We start from the raw sequence: 27,191 nt of genomic DNA on the forward strand, positions 1-27,191 counted from the left end.
GAATTGGTTTAACTAAGTAGTTTATATTTCATGAAACAAGTTCTTTAAAACTGCCTCAATATATCATTAGACAACATGCGTATAGGTATTAAAGAATTCTGTTTCAAAACCTGCTTTGTTTCACTATAAATGTAGTCATCAGTACTCCGCGTATAGGCAAGCCTTTAGGGTGTTTTCAATACTGCAATTCTGAAACTGTTTCTATTGCTTAATGTTTTTTAATCCTAACAGGCATTTTTTTAAAAAAATCAATAGGCAACTGCTAGGGTTATTACTCCTGAGTTTATAAAATAAATTGCTTGTCTTCTGCATATTCACCTAGACATTTGCCTTAAGATACTGTCTAATAAAAAGCCCTTAATTGTGCTTGAGTCGTGCTGTTTATGTGTCTTGTTTGAGGAGGAAACTTTGAGCCTCTAATTGCTCCCTCTTATGTGCTGAAAGTCCTAAGTGTTTTGCCTGTCGCATTTGGATTTTCACCTTTTAAACCTTAGGGGTCCGTCTAGAACCACCTATAGGTAGAAGTCCTAACTCCCTCCTAGACCATTAAGAAGGGATGAGTAGCAGCACGCAATAGAGATCACTGACCAAATACTCACTTTGCATGACCACTAAGGGGATGGGGAAGGGTAGATATGGGATATGATGAGTACGCGCTAATGTCACGTGTATCCCCTCGTTGAGGAGTGTTTACCGAACATTGTGTGAGGTAATCCTATAGGCTAACCAACCTAGGACTCCTCCTTTACCAAAATTCCTTTTATATTTAAACCCTCTGTTTACAACTTTATTCAAAAATCTTTATTCTATTACTTGAGTTACCCCAACGTGCTTTACTTGCCACCTATTTGATTCAACTGTTTATTTATATGGACTAATTTATGAATCCAAGTTCGGTCGGGACCCATAATTGTGGACCAAGGGGGTGCCTAACACCTTCCCCTCGAGGTTACTTCGAGCCCTTACCCTAATCTCTGGTAATGCAAACCAATCCAAGAGTTAATCACTCTATGTGCTCTAACGCACTATAACTCGTTAGGTTGCGACTTTTCAAATACCCAATTCCCAAAAGGAAATGAGTTATTCCACCCCATGGAATGTCGAAACCCGGACCTCTCTCCGTGAGGAGGGAGAGAAAAGGGGGCACGACAGCATGACGACTTTGTTGGGGATATTTTTAGGCTCTTACCATAAGAAACTTATCTTTTACAAATTAGTCCAAGCATTCTTATCCCGTACCCTTCTCCCTTATTTGAATTTAACCGCCGTTTTTCTTTTGAGCATTTATGGTTCTTTATTCATGAAACTGACTTGTCTCTTTGTTTCCTTTTTCTGTAACTATCTGTCAATTATTTAAATACTGTATTTATCCTTCTTCCTACGTGCAAATACTTCACTACATGTTATTAATTGTTGCATAAATCATGCTCTGCATTATATTCCACTCGTGCGCCTCAAATCCTATAGAAACATTTTAATGAGTGGTTGCGCTCTTCCTATTTACTACCCTTAAATTCGGAAAAGCTTATTTGCAGTAAAACCAATCGATCAATGGTGCAGTCGATGGTCCGTGCCTTCCCCCTCGAGTTGTCCACTTGAGGGTACCAGTCTAAAACCCCATAGAAACCTTACTCTGGTTAAATTCTGCATGAATATGGTCAAACCTAGTTGGATCAGTTATGTTGTCCACCTAATGATTCTTTAAGATAAGCCTTATCTGATATGTTGATCATAAATGCATAAATAGTCGAGTCTAGTGGGGGTAAGGTCTAACTCCTTTGTTTTGCAAAAAATAAGGCACGAGGTCCCGATATTCGGTATGGTTAGCAACATCCCACCATTGTTGCTGGATTGGTGGGAAGACCTTTCCACAAGTGACAAGAAATATGTGAAAAAGTACTTGGGTAACCTGCCTTCCTTGCTAGATATTGAGCCAAACAACAAATTGATCGAAGCTTCCACCTTATTCTAGGACAGTGAAAGAGCTGTGTTACGTTTTGGTGACATAGAAATGACACCGCTTCTAGAGGAAATAGGGGGACTTGCAGGACTGACTTGGGATAATCCCGGGCTATTAGTACCAGAAAACCATATGGGCAGAGGATTTTTGAAGATGATGGGGTTGAAGAAAAATGTTGACCTAGTGTGCTTGAAGGATTCCGACATACCTTTCGAATATCTGTACGAGAGGTATGGCCTTAACAAGTCTTTCTGCAATTACCATGATGAGATCTCCCTCACTTTACTGGGTCACATCCACCGCTGAGTGTTTGTATTCATTGTGTGCTTTCTAGGCCTGATAGTGTTCCCAATGAAAAAGGGATGAATCCACACTAGGTTGGCCATGGTCGCTAAGACTCTGATGGAAAGGATTAATGGACATACATAAACCATAGTCCCCATGATCATAGCCGACATCTACAGGGCACTGGAGCACAGTCAAAGAGGGGTCAAGCATTTCGAAGATTGTAATTGTTGCTGCAGTTATGGTTGATGGAGCATTTCCAAAAGGGCTGCTATCGTTAGGAACTTCCGTGAAGGTCTTGGAACGACCGCATTGCCTTCCATTACCCTAAGTAGATGACTTACATTCCAGACAGATTTGCTCAGCCAGAAAGCACCAGAGAATGGGTAGAGTTCTTCGACAGTCTGACCGAGGAATAGGTGCAGTGGATGGTTGAATAGTTCCCAACAGACGAGTTTATTATCAGGTCTAGGGATGCTCCGCACTTGGTGCTGATCGGGTTAAGAGGGATATATCCATATGTACCTATGCGAGTTATGAGGCAAGCAGGCAGAAAATAGGTTCTACCAAGGATTGGCAAAATGAGTCATTTTAGGGAAGACTTCCAAGATGACAATGTCCTTTACAAGTGCCAAGCTCAGCACATGTGGCATTTTAAAATCATTGTGGAGAAAAGCACTATTGAGCTAGACAGGTATCATGCAGGGTGCGAGCCTCTCTACCTGGCATGGTTGGAGGACAATTTTAAGGGAATGGTGACACTAGGGGTTGGTCCAGGGAACAAAATCATAGATGAGGAAGATGAAGCTCAAGTCAAGTACAATAGGCTACGGAAAAGGTCCACGACTCTGAGAATGAGCACCGGGAAATATATGAGAGGAATATGAGGTTGATTGAGGAATGGAAGGAGATGGCGATCACTTCCAACAGGAAATTGGAATACCTGGAGCAAGGAATAGTGGAGCTGGAAGGCAAAATAATAAAGTGGGTTGAAAACTGCCAGAACGCTGAAGGAGATGAAGGAGGACATTTGGCCAGAGCCTACTTGTTGCTAGGGATGCGTGAGCTAGGGGATTTATACGATGGAGTCCGGAAGATCAAATCTGGGGAAGGTCCTTCTGGGACCAAATAGACTAGATTTACTTGCTTCTCCTAAAATGTAATAAGGCCAAGTGCCAATAGTGATTTATTATTATATTAGTGTCATTTTGGGATTCGTCTATTTTTTATATTATGAAATGAAACATTTATTGGCATTAAAAGTTCTCTAAATTTATTTGTCGCTAGGCCTACCTCGGGCACAACGAGGTTCCCAAAATAGGATATGAATTTACATTTCCGCAATATGTGTTTAAATACTGCAAATATTTCAGGATCCTCACTGACTTGTTACCTTTGTTTTTCTTTATTTTTGATTATTCTCATCCCCTTAGATTGGTTCACTCATACTGGTCTCATTAGCGTATCACACTAGATCTAGAGGCCCTCCACCTCCTCTTCCTCCAAGCAACACAAAAAGTAGAGGAAAAGCAAAGATGGACGACTTAAGCAGAATCCGAAAGGAAAATGTTGAGAACGTAGAGACTTCCGATGGCCGCAGTACTCCGGCCCCAAATGATCTGGTTTTGAGATTGGAACAAAAGATACTAGAACTGCAAGGAGAACTTGAGCAGGTCCGCAATTTGGCAAACCTGTCACTCACCCTCAATGTCTGCGACGTCCACCAACAAAATGCAAAGAACCCAACACCTCCTCATAACACACAAAACCAATACCCACAAAATCCTACCGCACCAAATCAATACGCAACTCCACCCCAAAAATATCAGTCCATTGCCGATACCAACTCTACCACAACAACATCATCAACCAATTCAGTACCCACCAACCACCACTTACCACACTCCCTAAAATACACCACCACTTATTCCTGATCCACAAAACTCCACCAATGACCATCACTATACCCAAGTTCCCGGTACCCATCAAAGCAACCCTATATACGTGGAAACTATATCCCATTCTACCCAACCAATCTCCTATACACCGTAGCCCTCCGAGAAGGACATGCTCATTAAAAACATGGTAGAAGAACCCAAGATATTAACAAGCCAAGTTCAAGGTGTTGAAAGTGATAGGGGAATATAAGGATTAAACTATGAAGATCTATGCATACAGCCAGATGTGGAATTGCCAGAGGGGTACAAACCTCCCAAGTTTGAGATATTTGATGGTATAGGTGATCCCAGGGTTCATTTAAGGACCTATTGCGACAAGCTTATTGGGGTCGGGAAAGATGAAAAGATCTAGATAAAGCTCTGGGGACGCTTTGTCTTGGTATATTAGCTAGAATCCCAAGAAATAGGCTAATTGGGTAAGCATGGCGTCAGAGTTCATGGACTAGTTCAGATTTAACACAGGAATGCACTGGATGTCTTTTACATTCAGAATCTCAAGAAGAAACCTACTGAAACTTTTCGCGAGTATGCTACTCGTTGGAGATCGGAAGCAGCCAAGGTCAGATCATCTTTAGACGAGGAATAGATGAATAAATTCTTCGTCAGGGGACAGGATCCATAATATTATGAGAAGTTGATGGTTATCGAAAATCACAAATTTTTTAATATCATCATGCTCGGGGAAAGGATCGAGGAAGGAATCAAGAGCGGGATAGTAATGAACTTTGATGCGCTGCAAGCCACAAATAAGGCACTACAATCAGGTGACATATCGAAGAAGAGAGATGCTGGGGCAGTAATGGTGGCCCAGGGCCCAAAATATCCACTTACTTATCAGACACCTCCACCTACATATCAGACACCTCCGCCCACATACCAAGCATCACCGCCTACATATCAGCCTTCATCTCCCAGATATTCCCAACTATCCCCTGTCTATCACACCTACAACTCCCAACCATCCCACTTCCAAACACCACCAGCTCACCCAAATTACCTAAGACCAAGACCCAACTTCGATCGAAAGCCACCCAGACAATACACCACCATTTCTGAGCCCATCGAGCAATTGTATGAAAGGTGGAAAGCCGCAGGCTATGTCACTCTTGTTCTTGCTGTGGCACTAGAAAATCCATCCCAATAGGTCAACCCAAACAAAACTTGTGCATACCATTCCGGTATGAAATGTCACACCACTACTGAGTGCCGAACATTGAAGGATAAGATCCAGACACTAATTGACAACAAGGTCATACAAGCAAAGGAAGTCACACCTAATGTCCACAACAATCCCCTCCCCGATCACAGAGATAATGGTGTACATGTGATAGAGAAAAATGAAGAATGGGACCCTGAGGGGTCAATCAGGCTTATTCGAGAGGGCGATGACTTTAAGGTTGCAGTCATGCTTACTCCTATTGTGGTTCAGACTCAGGCACCTATTGATGTTGAGGTAACCGCATCAGTTCCATTCGAGGTAGAAGTGGCTCTGCCTGCGGCCACCTCCGCTACATTTGAAGTAAAAGTGGTCACACCTTTTACTATGACGGTGTCAACCACACCCTCATTCAATTCAAAGGTAATACCCTGGGATTATGTTGCCGAGACTCGGCGAAAAGGGAAGACCAAGGTAGAGGAATCTGATGCTGCACAAGGAATGTCTTGAACTGGAAGAGTCTATAAACGGGAAAATTTGGGAGGATCAAGTAAGGATGCCACTGCTAGGTAGACTATCATTGAGACCGGGCCAGATGACATGCGAAGGAAAGTACAAGCAAAAGAGTATTCTATCATTGACCATCTGAACAAAGTCCCTGCTCAGATATCTATCCTGTCACTATTGCAGAATTCAGAGGCACACAAGAACGCCTTGATGAAAGTGTTGAGCGAGGCTTATGTGCCCAACAACATCACAAGTGGAAAAATGGCCAACATGGTTGGGAAAGTGCTGGAGAGTCATAAGATTATCTTCTACGAAGATGAGCTGCCACCCGAGGGTTTGAATTACAATCGAGCATTGCATATCATAGTGCAATTTGAAGATATGTTCATTGCTAGGGTCCTGGTTGATGGAGGTTCGAGCCTAAATATTTTCCCACAGGATACTCTAAAGAGGTTGGACAAAGGTTTCCACGAGATACGAGTAGGAAGCATGAATGTGAAAGCTTTCAATGGGTCCTAGAGGACCACGATTGGGGAAATCAACCTTTGCTTGCAGATGAGGCCAACTTGGTTCGACGTTGAATTCCAAGTGCTTGACATACCGGCCTTATACAATATTCTATTGTGCTGACCATGGATCCATGCTGCTGGAGCCGTGCCTTCCACACTACATCAAGCCGTGAAATTCGAATGGAACCGTCAGGAGGTGATCATTCACGAGGATGGAAGTAACCCCATCTACACCAGTCAGACCATCCCAGCCATTAGACATAGAAGAAGGCTAGGAGGGGAAACCTATTATCACATTGAACGGGTCAACGCCGTCGAGAAGGATAAGTGGTGGAGTAACAAAATAGAAAGCATACTAGCATGATCCGGATATGAACCTGGCAAAGGGTTAGGAAAGAACCTTCAAGGCATCACCAAACCAATACAGCTGAAAAATTATTGTACCACCTTTGGTCTCGAATACCAGTACACATGGCAAGAGTACAGGAATTGGTCACCTTCATGGCGTGGACATATTACCCTCTCAAGAAGCCAGTGCCATGTTTGGAACAAGTTTTCCACCAGGCCGACACAATATAGGGAACTGCAGAAGAAGAAGCACTAGTTGGGCTGAAGGATTTGTTCTTGGAAGATGAGGACATGGACTACAGTGCCATAATTGAGGAGGAGAAGGAAAAATGCCTCACCATTCAGACTATGGCGAAGGGAGCTATTCTCAAAAACTGGACCGCCACACCATCTCGAGCCCGCCGAGTCCCTGGGTAGCTTGGTAGAATTTACTTCTATAGCCGTTCTACACATTTGAGATTTCCAGTAATTTTGTTTTAAGATTTACTTGTTTCAAAATGAATGCTCGATTCATCGAGCCAAACTTTGTTTGAACAATTTTCTCAGTTTTAATCAAATGCATTTGTTCTTTATCATTATTCATTACTATTTCTATACCTTTTCTTTCCATAGCATTATTATTACTTTTCCTGATGAACCAGTGACTGTGACATGTAATGAGGCAAAGCAGCATGAGATAGTGATTCAGAGGAAGAAGATGAGATACTCGAGGAAATTGTCAGGGAGGTTGAGAATTTTGAGAACAAGCCTAAATCCAACTTGGACGCAATAGGAGCAGTAAATTTGGGATACGCCGAGACCATCAAGGAGACTCACATCAGCATTCACTTGTCACCGACAAAGAAGGAAGAGTACATTCGGTTCCTAAGAGAGTATAAGGATATTTTTGCATGGTCATATGATGACATGACCGGTTTGAGCACTTCCATAGTGGCTCAAAAGTTGCCTAGTAATCCCATGTGTCCGCCAGTCAAACAGAAACTTAGAAAATTCAAGCCAGACATGAGCCTGAAAATCAAGGAGGAAGTTACCAAGCAGATCAAAGCCAATGTTCTCAGGGTGGTTGAATATCCAACCTGGTTATCTAACATTGTGCCAGTTCCAAATAAAGATAGGAAGGTCAGAGTATGTGTTGACTACCGGGATTTAAATAGAGCAAGTCCCAAGGATGACTTCCCACTACCAAATATACACATCTTTATCGATAATTGCGCCAAGCATGAACTCCAATCCTTTGTTGATTGATTGGCGGGTTATTATCAGATTTGGATGGATGAAGAAGATGTAGAGAAGATAACTTTTATTACACCATGGGGTGTATATTGTTACAAGATGATGCCATTCGATCTGAAGAATGCTGGGGCCACTTACATGAGAGCCATGACAACCATCTTCCATGATATGTTACACAAAAAAATAAAGGTGTATGTGGACGATGTCATTATCAAATACAAGAGGGCCGCAGATCACAAAGCAGACTTGAAAAAGTTCTTTGACAGGCTCAGGAGGTACAATTTGAAATTGAACCCCGCAAAGTGCACATTCAGGGTTCCTGTAGGAAAGTCACTGGGATTCATCGTCAGTCATCGAGGGATCGAGCTGGATTCGACTAAAGTCAAAGCTATTCAGGAGTTACCACCACCGAAGAGCAAAAAGGATGTAATAAGCTTCCTAAGGCGTCTCAACTATATTAGTCGATTCATAGCAAAATCTACGGTCATATGTGAACCCAATTTTCAAGATGCCGAGGAAAGATGTCGAGACAAGTTGGACTGAGGATTGTCAAAAGCTTTTGAAAGATCAAGGAGTACCTATCCACACCACCAGTTCTGGTCCTGCCAGAACCAGGACGACCTTTGCTACTCTATTTGTCTGTATTGGATGGAGCTTTCGGATGTGTTCTGTGACAACATGATGAGACAGGAAGAAAGGAGCAAGCCATATATTACCTGAGTAAGAAATTCACGCCTTATGAAGCACGGTATTCTCTGCGTGAACACACTTGCTGTGCTTTGACCTGGAAAGCTCAAAAATTAAGGCATTACTTCTGTGCCTACACCACCTACCTCATATCCAGGATGGATCCTCTGAAGTATATATTTCAGAAACTCATAACCACTGAGAAGTTAGGTAAATGGCAGATACTACTGAGTGAGTTCGATATTGTCTATGTAACTCAAAAGGCGGTCAAGGGACAAGTGTTGGCCAATCACCTTGCTGAAAATCCGGTGGGAGGAGAATACAAAAACTTGAAAATGTATTTTTCCGATGAAGAAGTATCATTAGTAGGAGAAGACAATACCGAAGAATATGACGGTTGGAGGATGTTCTTTGACGGAGCCGCAAATTTCAAAGGGGTGGGCATTGGAGTAGTTTTGCTAAACTCAGATTTCCCTAAACCAACAACATGGTAGAATATGAAGCCTGCATACTAGGGCTCAACATGGCAGTCGACATGAACATTCAAGTGTTGTTGGTGATCAGTGATTCATATTTGCTTGTGCACCAAGTAAAAGGAGAGTGAACCACCAAAAATTCCAAGATATTTCCATATCTGCACCACATGTAGGAATTGAGAAAGAGGTTTGCAAAGATAGAATTCCGACGTGTGCCAAGAATTCAGAATGAGTTTGCCGACGCGTTAGCCACTTTTTCATCCATGATACAACATCTAGATAAGAACTACATTGATCCCATTCCGGTGAGGATCCAGAATCAACCATCTTACTATGCTCATATCGAGGAAGAAGCATATGGAAAGCCTTGGTTCCATGACATCAAAGAATACTTATCAAAAGGAGAATACCCGGAGCATGCAAATCACACTCAGAAACGTATGCTCCGGAGATTGTCAAATCACTTCTTCCACAGCAAAGGAAACTTGTACAGAAGAACTCCTAATTTGGGGCTACTAAGGTGTGTCGACGCAAAGAAGCTTCTAAGCTACTTGAGGATGTGCATGCTGGGACCTGCGGTCCGCACATGAATGATTTCGTTCTGGCTAAGAAGATACTCAGGGCAAGCTACTTTTGGATGACCATGGAAACGGATTGCATTCAGTATGTCCACAAATGCTATCAATGTCAAGTGCATGCCGATATGATAAAAGTGCCGCCGAATGAGCTCAATGCAACAAGCTCACCTTGGCCATTCGCTGCTTGGGGAATGGATGTTATTGGCTCGATTGAGCCCACGGTTTCAAACAGACATAGGTTTATTCTGGTAGCCATTGATTACTTCACAAAATGGGTAGAAGCTGCATCTTACAAAGCTGTAACCAACAAGGTCGTCACAAATTTTGTTAAGGAACATATTCACTGCCAATTCGAAGTTCCTGAGTCCATTATTACTGACAATGTTGCCAATATCAACAGTGATCTAATGAAATCTATATGTGAAGCTTTCAAAATCAAGCACAAGAATTCCACAACCTACAGACCTTAGATGAATGGAGCCGTAGAGGCCGCCAACAAAAACATTAAGAAGATACTAAGGAAAATGGTAGAGAACCAAAAACAATGGCATAAGAAGTTACTCTTCGCTTTGTTGGGATACCGCAATGCAATTCGCACGTCAATCGGGGCAACCCCCTATATGTTGGTTTACGGTACGGAGGATGTTATCCCAGCTTGGGTGGAGATTCCTTCTTTGAGAACCATACAGGAAGCAGAGCTCAGCAATGCAGAGTGGATAAGGAGTCTCTATGAACAATTGGACCTTATCGATGGAAAGAGTATGAACGAAGTGTGTCATGGCCAACTTTATCAGAACAAAATGTCCACAGCTTTCAACAAAAGGGTCAAACCAAGACAGTTCACTCTAGGGCAGCTGGTATTAAAGAAAATCTTCCCCCACCAAGATGAAGCCAAAGGGAAATTCTCTCCCAACTGGCAAGGTTTGTACATGTTTCACAGAGTACTAACAAGAGGAACACTCATACTTGCAAAAATGGACGGAGAAGTCAGGCCAAAACCGATCAATTCAGAAGCAATCAAGAGATACTATGCTTAGATACTTTGCATTTCCTCATTGGTGTAATTGAACTACACTTGACCTGATTTTCGTTTAAGAGGGGATACGTAGGCAGCCTTATGGGTTCGGACATATCATAATAAAATTTCCATTTTCCCCAAGATCAGAAACTGGGGCAGAATTTTGAGGAGGACCCTCAAAATTCTGGAGCAAGTCCACCCAATGCCATCGCATGTCGGAAGTCTGTAATCAGTGGTGAATTGGGGCAGAATTTTGAGAAGGATTCTCAAAATTCTAGAGAAGGTTCAGCAGGGTCCGTCATCTGCAAACAGTTAAAGATCATCTACCAAACTAGGGCAGAATTTTGAGGAGGACCCTCAAAATTCAAATATGAGTTAGCTGCAATGCTTTCGAAACGTGTTACAGTCACTAGTTCATCTAAATATATCAATATATTTCTAAAATAGTTCTATTTTTGATCAACAATTGCATACTTTTCGAAAAAAACTCTATTTTCATAGCAGCCAGGTGTTACCTAGGGGGACTCCAAGGGGCTTTTAGAATGGAGCGGAACAAGGCCAGCAAGTGAAGCAAGAACCAACCTCCCCCTGAATGAACTTAAAATTTTTCTTTGAACGCATGCATATCTGACGTAATGACAGCACTCGCGAAACATGTATACACAAAGATAATTCACTATCAATCAGGCCATTAGACATCGAATAGATCTTCAACTAAGAAATACACTATCCTTATCTGTTATTCGCTCTTTGCATGGACAAATCCCTATCCCCCATATCTGCATGAGGCTAATCCTTGCCTCCATATTTGCATGAGTCTAATCCTTGACTCCATGAGGCTAACCCCTGCCTCCCCATTTACATGAGGACTAATCCTTGTCCCCATACTTGCATGAGGCTAATCCCTACTTCCATATTTCCCTGGGACTAATCCCTGTCCCCATACTTGAATGAGTCTAATCCTTGACTCCATGAGGCTAATCCTTGCCTCTGTATTTGCATGAGTCTAATCCTTGACTCCATGAGGCTAATCCCTCCCTCCATATTTGCATGAGACTAATCCATGTCCCCGTACTTGCCTGAGTCTAATCCTTGACTCCATGAGGCTAATCCTTGTCTCCATATTTGCATGAGTCTAATCCTTGACTCCATGAGGCTAATCCCTACCTCCATATTTGTATGGGACTAATCCCTGTCCCCGTACTTTCATGAGTCTAATCCTTGACTCCATGAGGCTAATCCTTGCCTCCATACTTGCATGAGTCTAATCCTTGATTCCATGAGGCTAATCCTTGCCTCCATACTTGCATGAGTCTAATCGTTGACTCCATGAGGCTAATCCTTGACTCCATGAGGCTAATCCTTGCCTCCCTTTTGCAGAGATATTGCTCTATTTTACTATCTATCTGTTTCCTATCGGGCTAAGCTCTGCCCTCCATTTTACTAAGCCTTGTCTCTTAACATCATATTATTGCATATCACAGGCTGAAATATCTCCAATCTATCCGAAGGCATCATAGTCTAAAGGAACCATCCTCATAGTCGGAAGACACCATGTCATGGCCTGAGGATCTCTCGAACTTGCGTATCATCATTCAAAGACATCATGGTTCGGAGGCACCATTTTCATGGCCTGAGAACATCATTTCATGGCCTGCGAATCCCTCACTAAATAATTCATGGCCTAGGACATCATGGTCTAAGGACATCATCTTTAACCGTCCAAAGACAACCTTCATGGTCCAAATGGAATCTGCATCATGTTTAAATTTTTGCAAATATGTTTGTTGCACCTTTTATCTGCAGGTAACCAATAAGCAACCACTGTCCTAGCAAGAGAAATCTCGCTCCTGTTCCCTCCAACCGTCCCGAGCTTTAACCACTCACCATAACCGCTTGCGCATCGCGTGTCCGTTCTTGCAGTAATTTCATCGGCATACTCCGAGGATGAATCAAGAACTACACATGGCCTGATTCCTATCAAACCAGGGATATGTAGGAAACTCGAAAACCAGAGTCCGGCCTCTGTATTTCAAAACATCCCATCCGGTCAAAATTGGCCATCATTTCTTTACCCGAAAACTCTTTCATCCTTCCTGGGTAAAGATGGACATCTATTGATACCCAATGTTTCTCTATATATTTTTAAATATGCATAAATACCTTTAAAATAGCATATAGATACATATATAAGTATGCACATGATTTTTTTTATAATTTTTTCATAATTTTAAGGATTTAAATTGATTTATTTCCTCCCCTTTTATTCATAAAATCCCTGATAATTATTCCCCAAATTATTGTTATGGTAATTTAGTCATTTAATATCTATACTTATGCCAAAATATGATTAATATATTTTTATGCATTTTTATAATTGCATTTGATATTTTTAAGCTAAATTGCATATAATTGCAATATTAACCCATTTAATGTATAACTACATTTTATATGCGTAAAATTGGTCCCTATATTTTTAAAATGATAAATATATATTTTAAATCATTTTGGTGCATAAAACTATTTTCCAGAAATTAATTATTTTTATTTATTATAAATTAATTAGGAAAATTGGCTATTTAAAATATAGCCAGATTGGCATTTCAATTCAGCCTAAATTGAACCCAACCCGAGCCCGATTTCCTATTAAAATTCTCGACCCAAACCCTGAACCCGTCTACCCGATCCAACACAAATTAAATCTTGGTCGTTGATCTAGGAGATCAACGGGCCGTATTAGTTTTTTCCTTTTTTAAATCTAAAGACCCCTAGCCTTAGCCTCATTTCCAAATCTCGCCGCCTCTGTATTCTCTCATCTCTCAACCACTCAACCTAACCCTAGCTCCTCTCACCCGCCGACCTCCCTCTCCGGTCTTTTCTGGTGACCACCTTTCAACCCCTAAGCTTCCAATAGCTCCTCCATTGCCATGCTCATCTTCTCTAAGGCCCTCAAGGGCCCTGGGCCACACTGACCTTTATCTAGGGTTTGCTGTTTGGGATGTTCTTGGTTACTCCGGTGTGATTTTAAGCAAGATCACACTGTATTTGTTATGATCTTTGAGTTTCTAAACAGGTTCTTTCATCTCTACTTGGGTTTCTTCTGAAACCCTAACTTTTGCATACAACTCCTAGATCTATGCTATTTTTAAATGATTTGAGTCTATTCCGTTTATGTTTTACACTGTTCTTGAACCTCTTTTGCAAAAATCATCGATTCAAAGTTGTTTTCACTTTCTTCTAAAGTTAGGGTCTTTTCAAAACTTCTTCTATACTTTATTTAAATCGATTCTTTATGTTTTAACTTCTATCTTTTGCATATCTCGACTGATTCTATGTTTTTACTGCTTTTTTAATTCGCCTATGTTAGAATCCCTAATATTTCTAGGTTTTTCTTTGCCTGGTTCTGTATGTTAGCATGATTACTCAATTCTTGTTATGTTTCTGTGGTTACCTTGCTTCGAATATGTTCTGACTGAGTTCTTAGCCTAACTTATACCACCTCTATGTAATTATGTTCATCTTGATTGTTCAAGACTTGCTTCTTTCTATCGATATTGTTGACCCTGCCCGTTTGCTACGTCTGGTTCTCTTACTCTATTTATATGTTGAGTATTGAGTCATAACTTCCTCTTGATTGATTCTGGATTCCTTATTTTATGGTTTGATTGAAAGATCTTCTTTTAAACCCAAAATTCCTACCTCGTCTATTTAAATTAACTGATTATCCTACCTTATTTGCTATGCTACTTTATTCTTACTGAACTATTTCCTTAATCGGAGCTTTCTGAACTTAGACCTAATTGTCTATCCTAAACTTACTGAGTTTGAATCTTTCTTTATTAGTCGTACACTGATTTCTTTCCTTATTTATCACTTATTCTTACCGTTTGAGTTAATTCCCTTAACTTAAGGGGAGTATTTACCTTGATTTCCTGACTGACTGATTTTGAGTTCCTTAATTACTAATGGACTTTGAGTTTTACCTTATTTGCTACCTACTTTCGAGCTATAAATACCTTAGTCTTTCATTAACATAAGACACGAACACTCTTGGTTCAAAAACTATCTCTCACACTTAAAATTTTGTGCTCTCTTTTGTGCTACTTGCTACTGCTCTATACCAATTATCTCTTACTTGTTATGTGTTTACTACCATGAATCCCCAAATCCCTATCACCCCTGTATGTGAGTTTGTTCTTTATGTCTGATTCTATGACTATGCTTGGTCAGCTATTTTTGAGCCTGTCTATACCAATTCCTAGACCTTTTTGTTTGATTAGGTGTTTACAATCAAGTGTTCTATGTATCCCCAAACCCCTCGACCCTTGTTTGTAACTACTGAACTTGCTTTGGTTCTATGACTACTGGCTGTGTACGAACCTATCCTAAGGTGTTGTGTTTTGACTTTTGTTCATTTCTTCAATCTCTTTTCAAACTGCCTCTGTGTTTTTACTAAATTACTTTCAATAGGCTTCTTTTTAATACATTTTTTCACTAAAACCTTCAACTTGTGTCAAGAAATTTCACTCTACTCCTAAGTCAATAAGTTCTGTCCCTTCTTGTATGTGTACTGCCTTGGGACCCCCTTGAGAACCCTATGAACTCTGACATACTGAGGCTGGCCCTTCCACACTGCACTTATTCAGTTATTGGTTACCAAGTCTAGGTGTAAGCATTGCCCGGGATCCTTGAGATCCTTAGGGACCTTTGATGCACCTAGACTCTGACATTGTCTTTGGGATTAAGGAATTTGAGGCCATTAGAGGCTTTGGAAATTTGGGCCTAATCGAAGGCTCCCTATAGAATAGCTTCTTATTTTCTTATTTACTTATGTAATTCATTCATTGATCTGTAATACCTTGTAAACAAATATTGGGGTATTTAGTAAAGGGGATGGGTAGATACATGTTTATGGGGTAATACAGGTAGAAATCATGCTCATAGGATTTTAGATTTAAATATGATTGCTTTACCAAATAGAAATCATGCTCATAGGACTTCATGTTTAAATCTGATTGCTTTACCAAGTATAAATCACACTCATAGGACCTTACAATTTAATTTGGTTGCCTTACCAAGTAGAAATCATGTTTATAAGGCTTTACATCTTGTCATGTTTAGAAACCATGCCTATAAGTTTCAAATAATCCCATAATAGAAATCATGCCTTCAATGTATTAAAATTAGCTTAACTAATAGATGTCATGCCTGTAGGACTTAATTCAGATTCCGTTATAACAAGTGTTATGCCTGCAAGTTTTTATTGCTTAATGTTTTTCTGATCCTAACATGCTTTTTTTAAAAATCAATAGGTAACTGCTAGGGTTATTACTCCTAAGTTTATAAAATAAATTACTTGTCTTCTGCATATTCACTTAGACATTTGCCTTAAGATATTGTCTAATAAAAAGCCCTTAATTGTGCTTGAGTCATACTGTTTATGTGTCTTGTTTAAGGAGAAAACTTTGAGCCTCTAATTGCTCCCTCGTATGTGCTGAAAGTCCTAAGTGTTTTGCCTGTCTCCTTAGAATTTTCACCTTTTAAACCTTAGGGGTCCGTCTAGAACCACCTATAGGTAGAAGTCCAAACTCCCTCCAGGACCATTAAGAAGGGGCAGGTAGCAGCACGCAATAGAGATCGCTGACCAAACACTCGCTTTGCATGACCACTAAGGGGATGGGGAAGGGTAGATATGGGATATGATGACTATGCACTAATGTCACATGTAGTCCCTCATCGAGGAGTGTTTACCATACATTGTGTGGGGTGATCCTATAGGGTAACCAACCTAGGACTCCTCCTTTACCAAAATTCGTTTCATATTTAAACCCTCTATTTACAACTTTTTTCAAAAATCTTTATTCTATTACTTGAGTTACCCCAACGTGCTTACTTGCCACCTATTTGATTCAACTGTTTATTTATATGGACTAATTTGTGAATTCAAGTTCGGCTAGGACTCACAGTTGTGGACCAAGGGGGGTGCCTAACACCTTCCCCTTGAGGTTACTTCGAGCCCTTACCCTAATCTTTGGTAATGCAAACTAATTCAAGAGTTAATCACTCTAGGTGCCCTAACGCACCATAACTCGTTAGGTGGCGACTCTTCAAATACATAATTCCCAAAAGGAAATAAGTTATTCCACCCCATGAAATGTCGAAACCCGAACCTCTTTCCGCGAGGAGAGAGAGAAAAGAGGGCGCGGCATGCTCTCATTAGGGCTAGGGATCTCAACCAACACTTTCTTCTCCCATTGGCAGTTTGTCAGCACTTTGCCTATATCCTTCACCATGCTAATGAACCGGGACATGTGTTCGCATCGACCCGGCGTAGATGAAGGTCTATTGATGAAAAAATCTTTCATACTATCAAACTCGATGGGTGTACACTCTTCGACGGTAGGAGCCTCTTTGGGCTTACCCTTGGATTTATCCTTGGATGTTTGAGATGAAGAGGAGGCTTCATATATCCGAGGCACTGTCTTGGAGGTTCTGGCCATAACAACTAAAGATTTTCTTTTTCTTGGGAAGGAAGGCAAGAAACAAAGATCAAAAGAAAGTGGAGCATAGAGGAAGATGGATCTGGCTTTGAAATCTTGAAGGAATCACTATAGTGCGAATCACTAAGCAATTGGGGTATTTATAGAAGCCATAGGGGCAGCGGAAAAACCAAGCCAATAGCGGTTCATGGGTTCTTCGATAGTCGTGTTGACAGCGACCCTTGCATGGCCGTTGAGTGACGTCATGGCAAGTGCGAGAGTTCAAAACCGTTTCCTATCATCTCACTCCAAGAAACACGAGGACTATCTGTATACGATAAAATCCGAGGGACCAATTTTATGGTCATTTCGGGGCTCCAAAGATGTGCCTCCTAAAGCCCGGGGCAGGGCTCGAGGTACGATCTTGTAGAGTTTCAAAATGTTTGGCTTAGAAACAATATGGATCGATGACTGCCATAGAAAAATGGAGAGGGGAGGGGGGGTTCCCTAGGCATCTGATGGAAGTTGGCAGGCTAATGTGCGCCCATACCAAGGCATTAAATAGCTGTATCAATCTCATATCTTTGTAATAAATGCACTTGTACCATACTAGGATTCCCCTGATCTATAAAGGGGTTCCTTATCATTTTGTAAAGATATATGATACTCAACATTGAATACAAGAACATTCTTTCTGCTCTCTAACTCAAACATACTCTCTATTTGGCTCTATTGCTTACATTTATTGATTTATTTACATTCATTTTATCTCACAAAATGTTCTTCATTTATTGCTTATTATTGGTCATAAAGAGCTGCAATCACAACCCCCATAATTGTTAATCCCCCTCGATTGCCCTTAGCCTAGTGTCCGGCTCGACCTCGAGGCCTGTATACGCCAGCTCGAGGCACCGATCTCTATCCCTTCGGTTTGATCATTATATTATCTACAAGCTCTTATCTTATCTTCTAATCTCTTACTTAGCATCTATTGTCTAAACAACTAGCATAAAATAGATCACGTATTGTTAGAACCACAAAATCAAATCTAATCGTAATTACCATTTTCAAGGTAAACACTATGTAGTTACAGTTCATTTCAAAAGGTTTCAGTAAAGAGTGAACATACTTTCAAATTCGGTAGTTTCAGTCAAATCAGTTCGAGTTCAAGTAAAACAGATATTAATCTTCCAGAAATTTTCACAACAACAGATAACAACTATGTGCAACAATAAATAAAAGCAAGTACAGCCTCTCAAGGTAGCAATCACTCAACTCATCTCAACAGCTCATACTCTCGGCTCTCATCCCTTAATACACACTCTCAATGGGTACCTGCGCTCACTTGGGGTGTACAGACTCGGGAGGGGCTCCTTCAACCCAAGAGCTATATTGCTGCGGCGTGCAACCCGATCCAACATAGTTGCAACATACTGTTACGCCCCGCAATATTACATCAATATTACGTTCGGCAGTATTATATTAAGACAATGTAATGCCAGCAATATTATATTACGTTGATGTTACGTTTCGCAGTAATAAGTTATGATGATGCTGCACCCTGCAGTAATGTACGTTGAATTTATCGTAAAGTAATTGACATCAGTCCAAGGAAAATATTATTTGGGGACTATAAGAATTATAAGTGATTAGTAAATTCATGAAGGTGAAAGGGGGAGCAAGTCTAAGAAAATGAATTTTGTCAAAGTTTGACATTTTGGGATAAAATACGGCCTGAGCTAAAATACTCATCATTTATGGACTAGTGCCATACAAGGTACTACATGACCATAATAATAGGGTGTATAAGGTATGTGTAAAGAGAGTAGTATTTTAAGTAAGTGGATATAATTCTCAATTATGCGGGTAATACCGGGTAACAGGACATTACCCGATTAACTAATAAGTGGATAAAAATAAAATTTATTAAAAATTATGCCCCCACTTGGCCTAAAGCCACAATGGCTAAACATGACTCATAAGTCATTATGCCATGTGGCTATGTAAGATCACATTAATAATGTAACCTAGCAATCCTACCTAATTAGGATAATAACTTATATCACTCATTCTTGTCAATGAATCAAGGAATTCAAATAAGGACGTTTCCTTACAAACTTAAGAAAACCAGAAACATTTTCCTTTCAAATTCTCAAAGAAACCACATTAGCATCATTTCGTATCTTTGGGTTTGAAACAAGTAAAAAAATTTGTTAGTTAGCCAAGAACTATTGAAAGAAAATACAATTCGTTAATTTGAAGGCAAGAGCTATTGAAACAGAATAATTTTGTTCCTCAAGTTCAAACGCAAAATCTTAAATCTGATTTTTTGGTCTAAATTCAATCCACGAAGGTTTTCAATGGGATAATTATACGGAGTCGTTCCTATTCCAGGTATGTTAAGGCTATCCCTTCTTTCTTTTGGCATGATCCCTATGATATGAACGAAACGTGCAAATGCACAAATTCCAAAAATGACTCTACTCATAGGAGTAATAGAAATATCTATGTTCTTTAATTTCCAGGTGTCATAATATTTTATCATCTATTCATGGGTCTCAGAAAAATACGAAAGTTGAAAGGATGTTACATTATGATATTGCTCAAGGGGCAAAATGGTCTTATGACATTCTGAATAATTTTATTGACGTACATTTCATGCATTGCATCCACATGCATTGACTCATGACCAGATGGCGTTATATACGCGTATATATGTAAATATATGTATATGGGATATGGGAAAAGGTTATGGCGTTATATACGCACCACCACCTGATCAGCTGGTATATGATGATGATGTTGCCCACAGTGGCTGAAATATGATTCAAACGGCGTTATATACGCATATATGGGTATGTATTCAAATGGCGTTATATACGCATATATATGTATGTATTCAAACGGCGTTATATACACGTATATATGTATGTATATATATGTATATGGGATATGGGAAAGGTTATGGCGTTATATACGCACCACCACCTGATCAGCTGGTATACGATGATGATTTTGCCCACAGTGGCTGATATGATATGATGGGATGCCCTCAGAGGCTGATGATGTTATGAAACATGTACCTATGCACGACATGATATTCATACGCATATGCATGACGCTAAAAGTAATTTATGATTTACAAAGTTATTCAGACTTACAGGATGAGTCATGTACTCTATATTTCTTCCATATCTCTTATGTACTTATTTATATGCCTTACATACTCGGTACATTATTTGTACTGATGTCCCTTTTGCCTGGGGACGCTGCGTTTCATGCCCGCAGGTCCTGATAGACAGGTCGAGAGCCCTCCAAGTAGGCTATCAGCTCAGCGAAAGATGTTGGTGGCACTCCATTTGCTTCGGAGTTGCTCGTTTGGTTAGTATGATTTAGACGTGTATTGTTTGGTATGGCGGGACTCTGTCCCGACCCTTATGACATTTATGTATTCTTAGAGGCTTGTAGACATATGTCTTGTACATAAAAGATTGTACGGCCTATGTTTTGAATTTATAAAGGATCATGTTGACCTATTAGGCCCGTATGCATGTGTATATGATGATGTATTAAGAAAGATACATTACGTTGGTACTCAGTTGAGTAAGGTACCGGGTACCCGTCCCGGCCCATCGGTTTGGGTCGTGACACATACAACCCGATCCTTAATATATATAGCCCGAAGCCTTGTTGCAGCGTGAAACCCGATCCATAATATATATATATATATATATATAGCCCGAAGTCTTGTTGCGGCATGCAACCCGATCCATATACATAAATAAACCAGATCCATATACCTTACAGCTCGACACTCAGGCCCTACCTCAGCCACTAACCTCTCCAGCCTCTCGGGCTCACAGAATATCATAATATCATCCAAAATAGAGAATACAACAAGTATCAACAAGAAATGAGAGGGAAGAGAGATGTAACACACAAGTAAGACTGTGACTGAGTACAAGACAACAATTATCAGTTAATTCAACAAGTATATGACCACTGCATGGTCCCAACGGTGATATCATATGGACTAAGAATGGTTTCCAACATGAAAGGCAATCAAATTGCTAACAAACAAGGAAAAACATGTAATAACAATGGGCTATTCGACTTCATAGTCTCACGGGACGAACCAAGTCACAATCCCTTACGATGCACGCTCACACGCCTGTCACCTAGCATATGCGTTACCTCCAAATATTCACATCATACCAATTCACAAGGTTCATACCCTCAAAACCATATTTAAGACTGCTACTTACCTCAACTGCGTAGAAATCCTACTCCGAAATGCCCTTGCCTCTCGAATCGGCCTCCAAATGCCCCGAATCTAGCCACAAGTAGTACAATACAATTAATATAGGCTAAAGGAATCAATTCCACAAGAAAACTACTGAATTAGAGCCAAAAATCTGAAATCGTCCTGAACCCTCCCCGTGCCCACATCTCGAAATCCGACAAAAGTTACAAAACCCGAATGCCTATTCACTCGCAAGTATAACCATACCAAATTTAATTAAATACTATAACAAAATCGCATTCAAAACCTCAAAAATCCATCTCAAGAACACTTCCTCCTTTTCCCTAATTTTTCACCCAAAATCACAAATTAGATGATGAAATTAAACACATAATCATGGGATTTAGCCAAAACCAAGTAAGAATCACTTACCCCAATGTTTTCCTTGAAAAATCTCTCAATAATCGCCTCTCCCCAAGCTCCAATTCGTCAAAAATGGAAAATGGGATGAAGTCACCTTATTTTATAACTTAAAGTTTTTGTCTAGGCTGCCCTCGGTCCCGCCCTCTGGATTCTACCCTCGATTCGGCCCTCTCGATTCTTCCCTCGATCATGACCTTGATCATGACCTCGAATATGACCTCGGTTTTGACAGATGAAGGAAACCAGAAGAATCACACTAGCAGATATCAGCCATCAACCAAAGTCCAAAAATGATCAGTTAACCACCCGAAACTCTCCCGAGGCTCTAGGGACCTCAACCAAACATACCAGCAAGTCCTAAAATATCATACGAACTTAGTCGAATCCTCAAATCCCCTCAGAAAACATCAAAACACGAATTACCCCCGGATTCAAGCCTAATGAAAATCGAAATTTCTAAATTCTACAAACGACGCCGAAACCTACCAAACCACATCTGATTGACCTCAAATTTTTCACACAAGTCATAAATAACACCACATACCTACTCCAATTTCCGAAAATTAAATCCGACCACGATATCAAAATTTCCATTACTATCCAAAATCGCCAAAATTCTAACTTTCGCCAATTCAAGTTTATTTTTACTACGGACCTCCAAATCATATTCTGGACACGCTCCAGAGTCCAAAATCACCTAATAGAGCTAACGAAACCATCAAAATTCATATCCGAGGTTGTTTACACATAAGACAACATCCGGTCGACTTTTCCAACTTACACTTCCAATTAAGAGACTAGGTGTCACAATTCACTTCGAAACCACTCTGGAACCTAACTAACCAACCCGGTAAGACATAATACAGTTGTAAAGCACACAAAAAAGAAGAAATGGGAGAAACAGTGCTATAACCCTCGAAACAACTGGCCGGATCGTTACATCCTCCCCACTTAAACAAACGTTCGTCCTCAAATGGGTCTAAAAACATACTTGGAGTCTCAAATAGGTGTCGATATTTGCTCTGCATCTCCCGCTCGGTCTCCCAAGTGGTCTCCTACATAGGCTGACCTTTCCAATGCAGCTTCAGTGAACTTATATCCTTTGATCTCAACTTCCGAACCTGCCGCTCCAAAATGGCCAACAACTCCACATCATAAGTCATATCACCATCAAACTAAGCCGTGCTGAAATCCAAAAGATGAGACGGATCGCGAATATACTTTCAGAGAATAGAAACATGAAATACTGGATGTACACTCGACAAGTTAGGTGGTAAGGCAAGCTTGTAAGCCACCTCCCCAATCCTCTAAAGTACCTCAAAAGGCCCAATGAACCAAGGGCTCAACTTGCCCAACTTTCCGAATCTCATAACACCCTTCATATGTGAAACCTTAAGCAGAACCTTCTCCCTAACCATGTAAGACACATCACGAACCTTCCTGCAGCATAACTCTTTTATCTTGATTGCACCATTCAAGGTCGCTCAAGAATCAATTTAGCCTAGTCCAAAGCATCCTTAACCAAGTCAGTACCCAATAGCCTAGCCTCGCCCGGCTCAAGCCAACCCACCGGAGATCTACACTGCCTCCCATATAAATCCTCGTCTGGATCCATTTAAATGCTCGATAGATAACTATTGTTATATGCAAACTCCGCGAGCGGAAGAAACTGGTCCCATGAATCCCCAAAATCAATGACACAAGCGCATAACATGTCCTCCAATATCTGGATAGTGCGCTCGAACTGTCCGTCCGTCTGAGGGTGAAAGGTCGTGCTTAACTCAACCTGAGTACCCAACTCTCGCTGCACGACCCTCTAAAGCTGGTATGTAAATTGAGTGCCACTATCTGAAACGATAGAAACTGGGACACAATGAAGGCGAACAATCTCTTGGATGTAAATCTCACCCAACTGCTCTGAAGAATAAGTAGTACCAACTGGAATGAAGTGCGTGGACTTGGTGTCACGACCCGAATTTCCCACCACCGGGACCGTGATGGCGCCTAATATTACACTTTCTAGGCAAGCCAACGTTAGAGAATTATGAGCTAATTCCTTTACAATTCAGCAATTAATAACAATTAAGCTATGACTAATTAAATTAAACGCGGAATTTGTATAACAGCTTCAAACTAAGCAATTATATATATATACACTACCCACAATCTAGAGTCACAACTCACGATCATTCTAGAATTTAATACAAATAAAAGTATGAAAGGAATACAACTGTTTTCAAAATAAAAAAATAGTAAAATATGAGGTATAGAAGGGGACGCCAGGGCCTGCGGACGCTGTCAGGTCTACCTTGGGTCTCCTAGCTGATAAATTCTATAGCCAACCTCTCGATCAGCTTGGACCAGCTCCAAAATATGCATAGTAAGTGTAGAGTGTAATACCAGTACAACTAACCCCATCTACTGGTAAGTGCCGAGCCTAACTTCTACAAAGGAGTGACGAGGCTACGGAGGGTCACTCACAATATAGCATGCGTATAGTGTAAGATAATAAAAGCAAAAAATGGAAGACAAAATGGAATAAAGCAGTAACTGGTATAAACTAACTAAAGTTCTCAAAAGTAATTCAACAGTGTTTAGATACTACCAATCCTTAAGTTCAATTAAGACTACCATACATCTAACAAAGTCAGGGAAAAGCATAAATACATAGATTGTTGCAGCGTACAACTCGATGCTACCATACATATCACATTCCTCCCTTATTTCTTCATACTAGCATAAACAAAAGAATATAAATAAAAGTGTTGCAGCATGTAATCCGATCCCACCATATTACAATAATCACAATCAGAGATCACCCTTACTTCACCATGTAATCCACCTTTATTACACTTGTTGCGGCGTGCAACCCGATCCTACCATATCAACATCAATTCACCCTTATTCCTCATCAATATATATCACCCTTATTCCATATATTGCGGCGTGCAACCCGATCCCACCATATCAATTACTCAGTAAGTACAGAAATTTCACAATTCAAATCACAAAACCTTCACAATGCTTAACTTCAACTGAAACAAATAGGAAGCTTGTACACTATGAAAATTCACACAAGTAATACTACTCAGTGAGACCAATTCAGAATATATAATAAAAGTACCAATAAACCAGCATAAGTAGATAATAGGAGATAATGAAGCTATGGAACAACTACTACTATTAACAGAGTGAAACGATGTTTAACAAGTAGCAATTAGGCATGGGAATACAAGTAGAGCATGTAACAATTAAGGCAAGGAAATAGACAATATAAGAAGAACGGGGAAGAAATAGGCAAAGCAGATAAACTGGCGGTGCATAAGTACTCCTTCACCTCACATATACACCGCTCACATGAATTTCATATAGCAAATAGGTCGGAGGTTCCTAATCCCTCAAGTCAAAGTTAGACACAACACTTACCTCGCTCCACATGCCACTCAATGCTCAATTACGATTTTCCTCTAGAATCCACCTCCAAACCACTCATATCTAGCCATAATTAACTCAATAACAACAAATATTGCTAAAGAAATCAATTACAATGCATAAATTTAAATTTTCCAAGTTTTCTCCCAAAAAGTCAAAAATCAACCCCGGGCCCGCTTGGTCAAAACTCGAGGTTCGGACCAAAACCCATTCAGTCATTCACCCCCTAGCCCGATTATGTTATTAGTTTTGAAATCTGACCCCAATTTGAGATCTAAATCACAATTTCCAAAAAATCCCTAATTCTACCCAAACCTCAAATTTCTACCATGAAAATCCTAGATTCTAGGTAAAAATTCATGAAATGTGATAGATAGTTGAAAGAAAGTGTGTTAGGATCACTTACCAATGTTGTGAGGAAGAAATGGTCTTAGAAAAATCGCCTCTAGGGTTCTGGGATTTGAAAAGTTAAGAAATGAACCAAAATCCCGTCCAAAAATCATTTTGATCATTTGCAGGTGTCGTATTTGCAACATGGGGTTCGCAAAAGTGAGCCCAGCAAATGCGAAGATCTCCCCACTCTTGCTATCTTCGCAAATGCGAAGAAAACCTCACAAATGTGAGCCTGACCATTTCTCAAATACGACCATGTAATCGCAAATGCGATCGCTGCTTTCCCCCTTCCTTGTCGCAAATGCGAAGGTGTGTTCGCAAATGCGAAAACTATAAGGCCCATCTATTCTTCGTACATGCGAGAAATAGATCACAAATGCGTAACCTGTAGGGATCACAATTTCAATGCATGATCTCGCAAATTGCGAGATCAGAGGCCTGCACCAAATATTGTAACACCAACTATGTTCTAAGTCTAATTTTCACTCCGTAGACTATCCAAAACTCACCCGAGCCCTAGGGTGTAACGACCCGACCGGTCGTTTTGAGCATTTGCACTTTGCTCACTAGTTCTCGGGCATGACTGGCCCTGTATGATCACTACTAAAAAATAGGCCTATGGCAACGGGTCAAAAACCGTTACAATAGGTAGCGAAACCGTTACAATTGATCTATTAGAACGGTTGGGGGTCCGTTACATTAGATCGTGTTGCAATAGGTCTACTGCAACGGTTGAACAACCGTTGCGTTTTCCTATCTATTGCAACGGTTTGGAACCATTGCCATAAACCTCTTTATTGTGACGGTTATCTTGTCAAATGGAACGGTCTCAAACTGTTTCAAATATCATTTTTTGCAACGGTTGTTAAAGCAATTGCAACGCTTTTTGATTTTATAACAACAATTATTAGTAGCTATTGCAACGGTACTTTCAGCTATTGCAACAATCCAGTAATCTAGTACTTACCTATATAATAAAAAATATATATATTGTACCGAAATTTATACAAATCACAAAAGAAACTCTTAAATGACAAAATCACAATTCAAATTATCCAACTACTATTTTTCATATAATATAAAGCAAAAAGGATAATATTATTTGACAAATTCAAGATTTAACATACATAAATTTGCTAAAATTTCAAAGAAAGATCCCTAGAACATCTAAAGGCCTTGCAAATCAACTAATACTCTTAAGGTCTTCATGCATTTCATCTACCCTTGTTCATTTTCTTCACCTGCAAAACCATAAAAAATGATCATATCATATTTGATTGTATAGCAGTTAGTTCAAAAAGAACCCACATGGAAAGGAAAGCAATAAAAAGAATATTAACCTAGGTTTGATTTAATCAATTTAACTCTACAGTATCAACCCAGAAAATACGCATACAACTAGCAAATACAATCCAAGAAATATCCAAATGGGTTCGATATATGGAGTATAAGTCTCATGACAATATTAACTATGGAGGGAACGTGTCATAAGAAAAAGGTCGGAAC

At 40.2% G+C, this 27,191-nt stretch overlaps 1 protein-coding gene across 1 annotated transcript; it reads left to right on the plus strand.

The window, feature by feature from the left end:
- The first annotated feature begins 10,221 nt into the window (after positions 1-10,221).
- Positions 10,222-10,734, plus strand: LOC138885235 (uncharacterized). Its single transcript, XM_070166152.1, has one exon. The coding sequence runs from the start codon at positions 10,222-10,224 to the stop codon at positions 10,732-10,734; it is 513 nt and encodes a 170-aa protein (XP_070022253.1).
- The last annotated feature ends 16,457 nt before the right edge of the window (positions 10,735-27,191 follow it).

The sequence above is a fragment of the Nicotiana sylvestris genome, chromosome 2 (genome assembly GCF_000393655.2).
Source record: "Nicotiana sylvestris chromosome 2, ASM39365v2, whole genome shotgun sequence".
Taxonomy (NCBI): Eukaryota; Viridiplantae; Streptophyta; class Magnoliopsida; order Solanales; family Solanaceae; genus Nicotiana; species Nicotiana sylvestris.

Excerpts from the sequence above, each read along its gene's own strand:
- LOC138885235 (XM_070166152.1), top strand. The coding sequence starts at position 10,222 with ATGGTAGAGAACCAAAAACAATGGCATAAGAAGTTACTCTTCGCTTTG.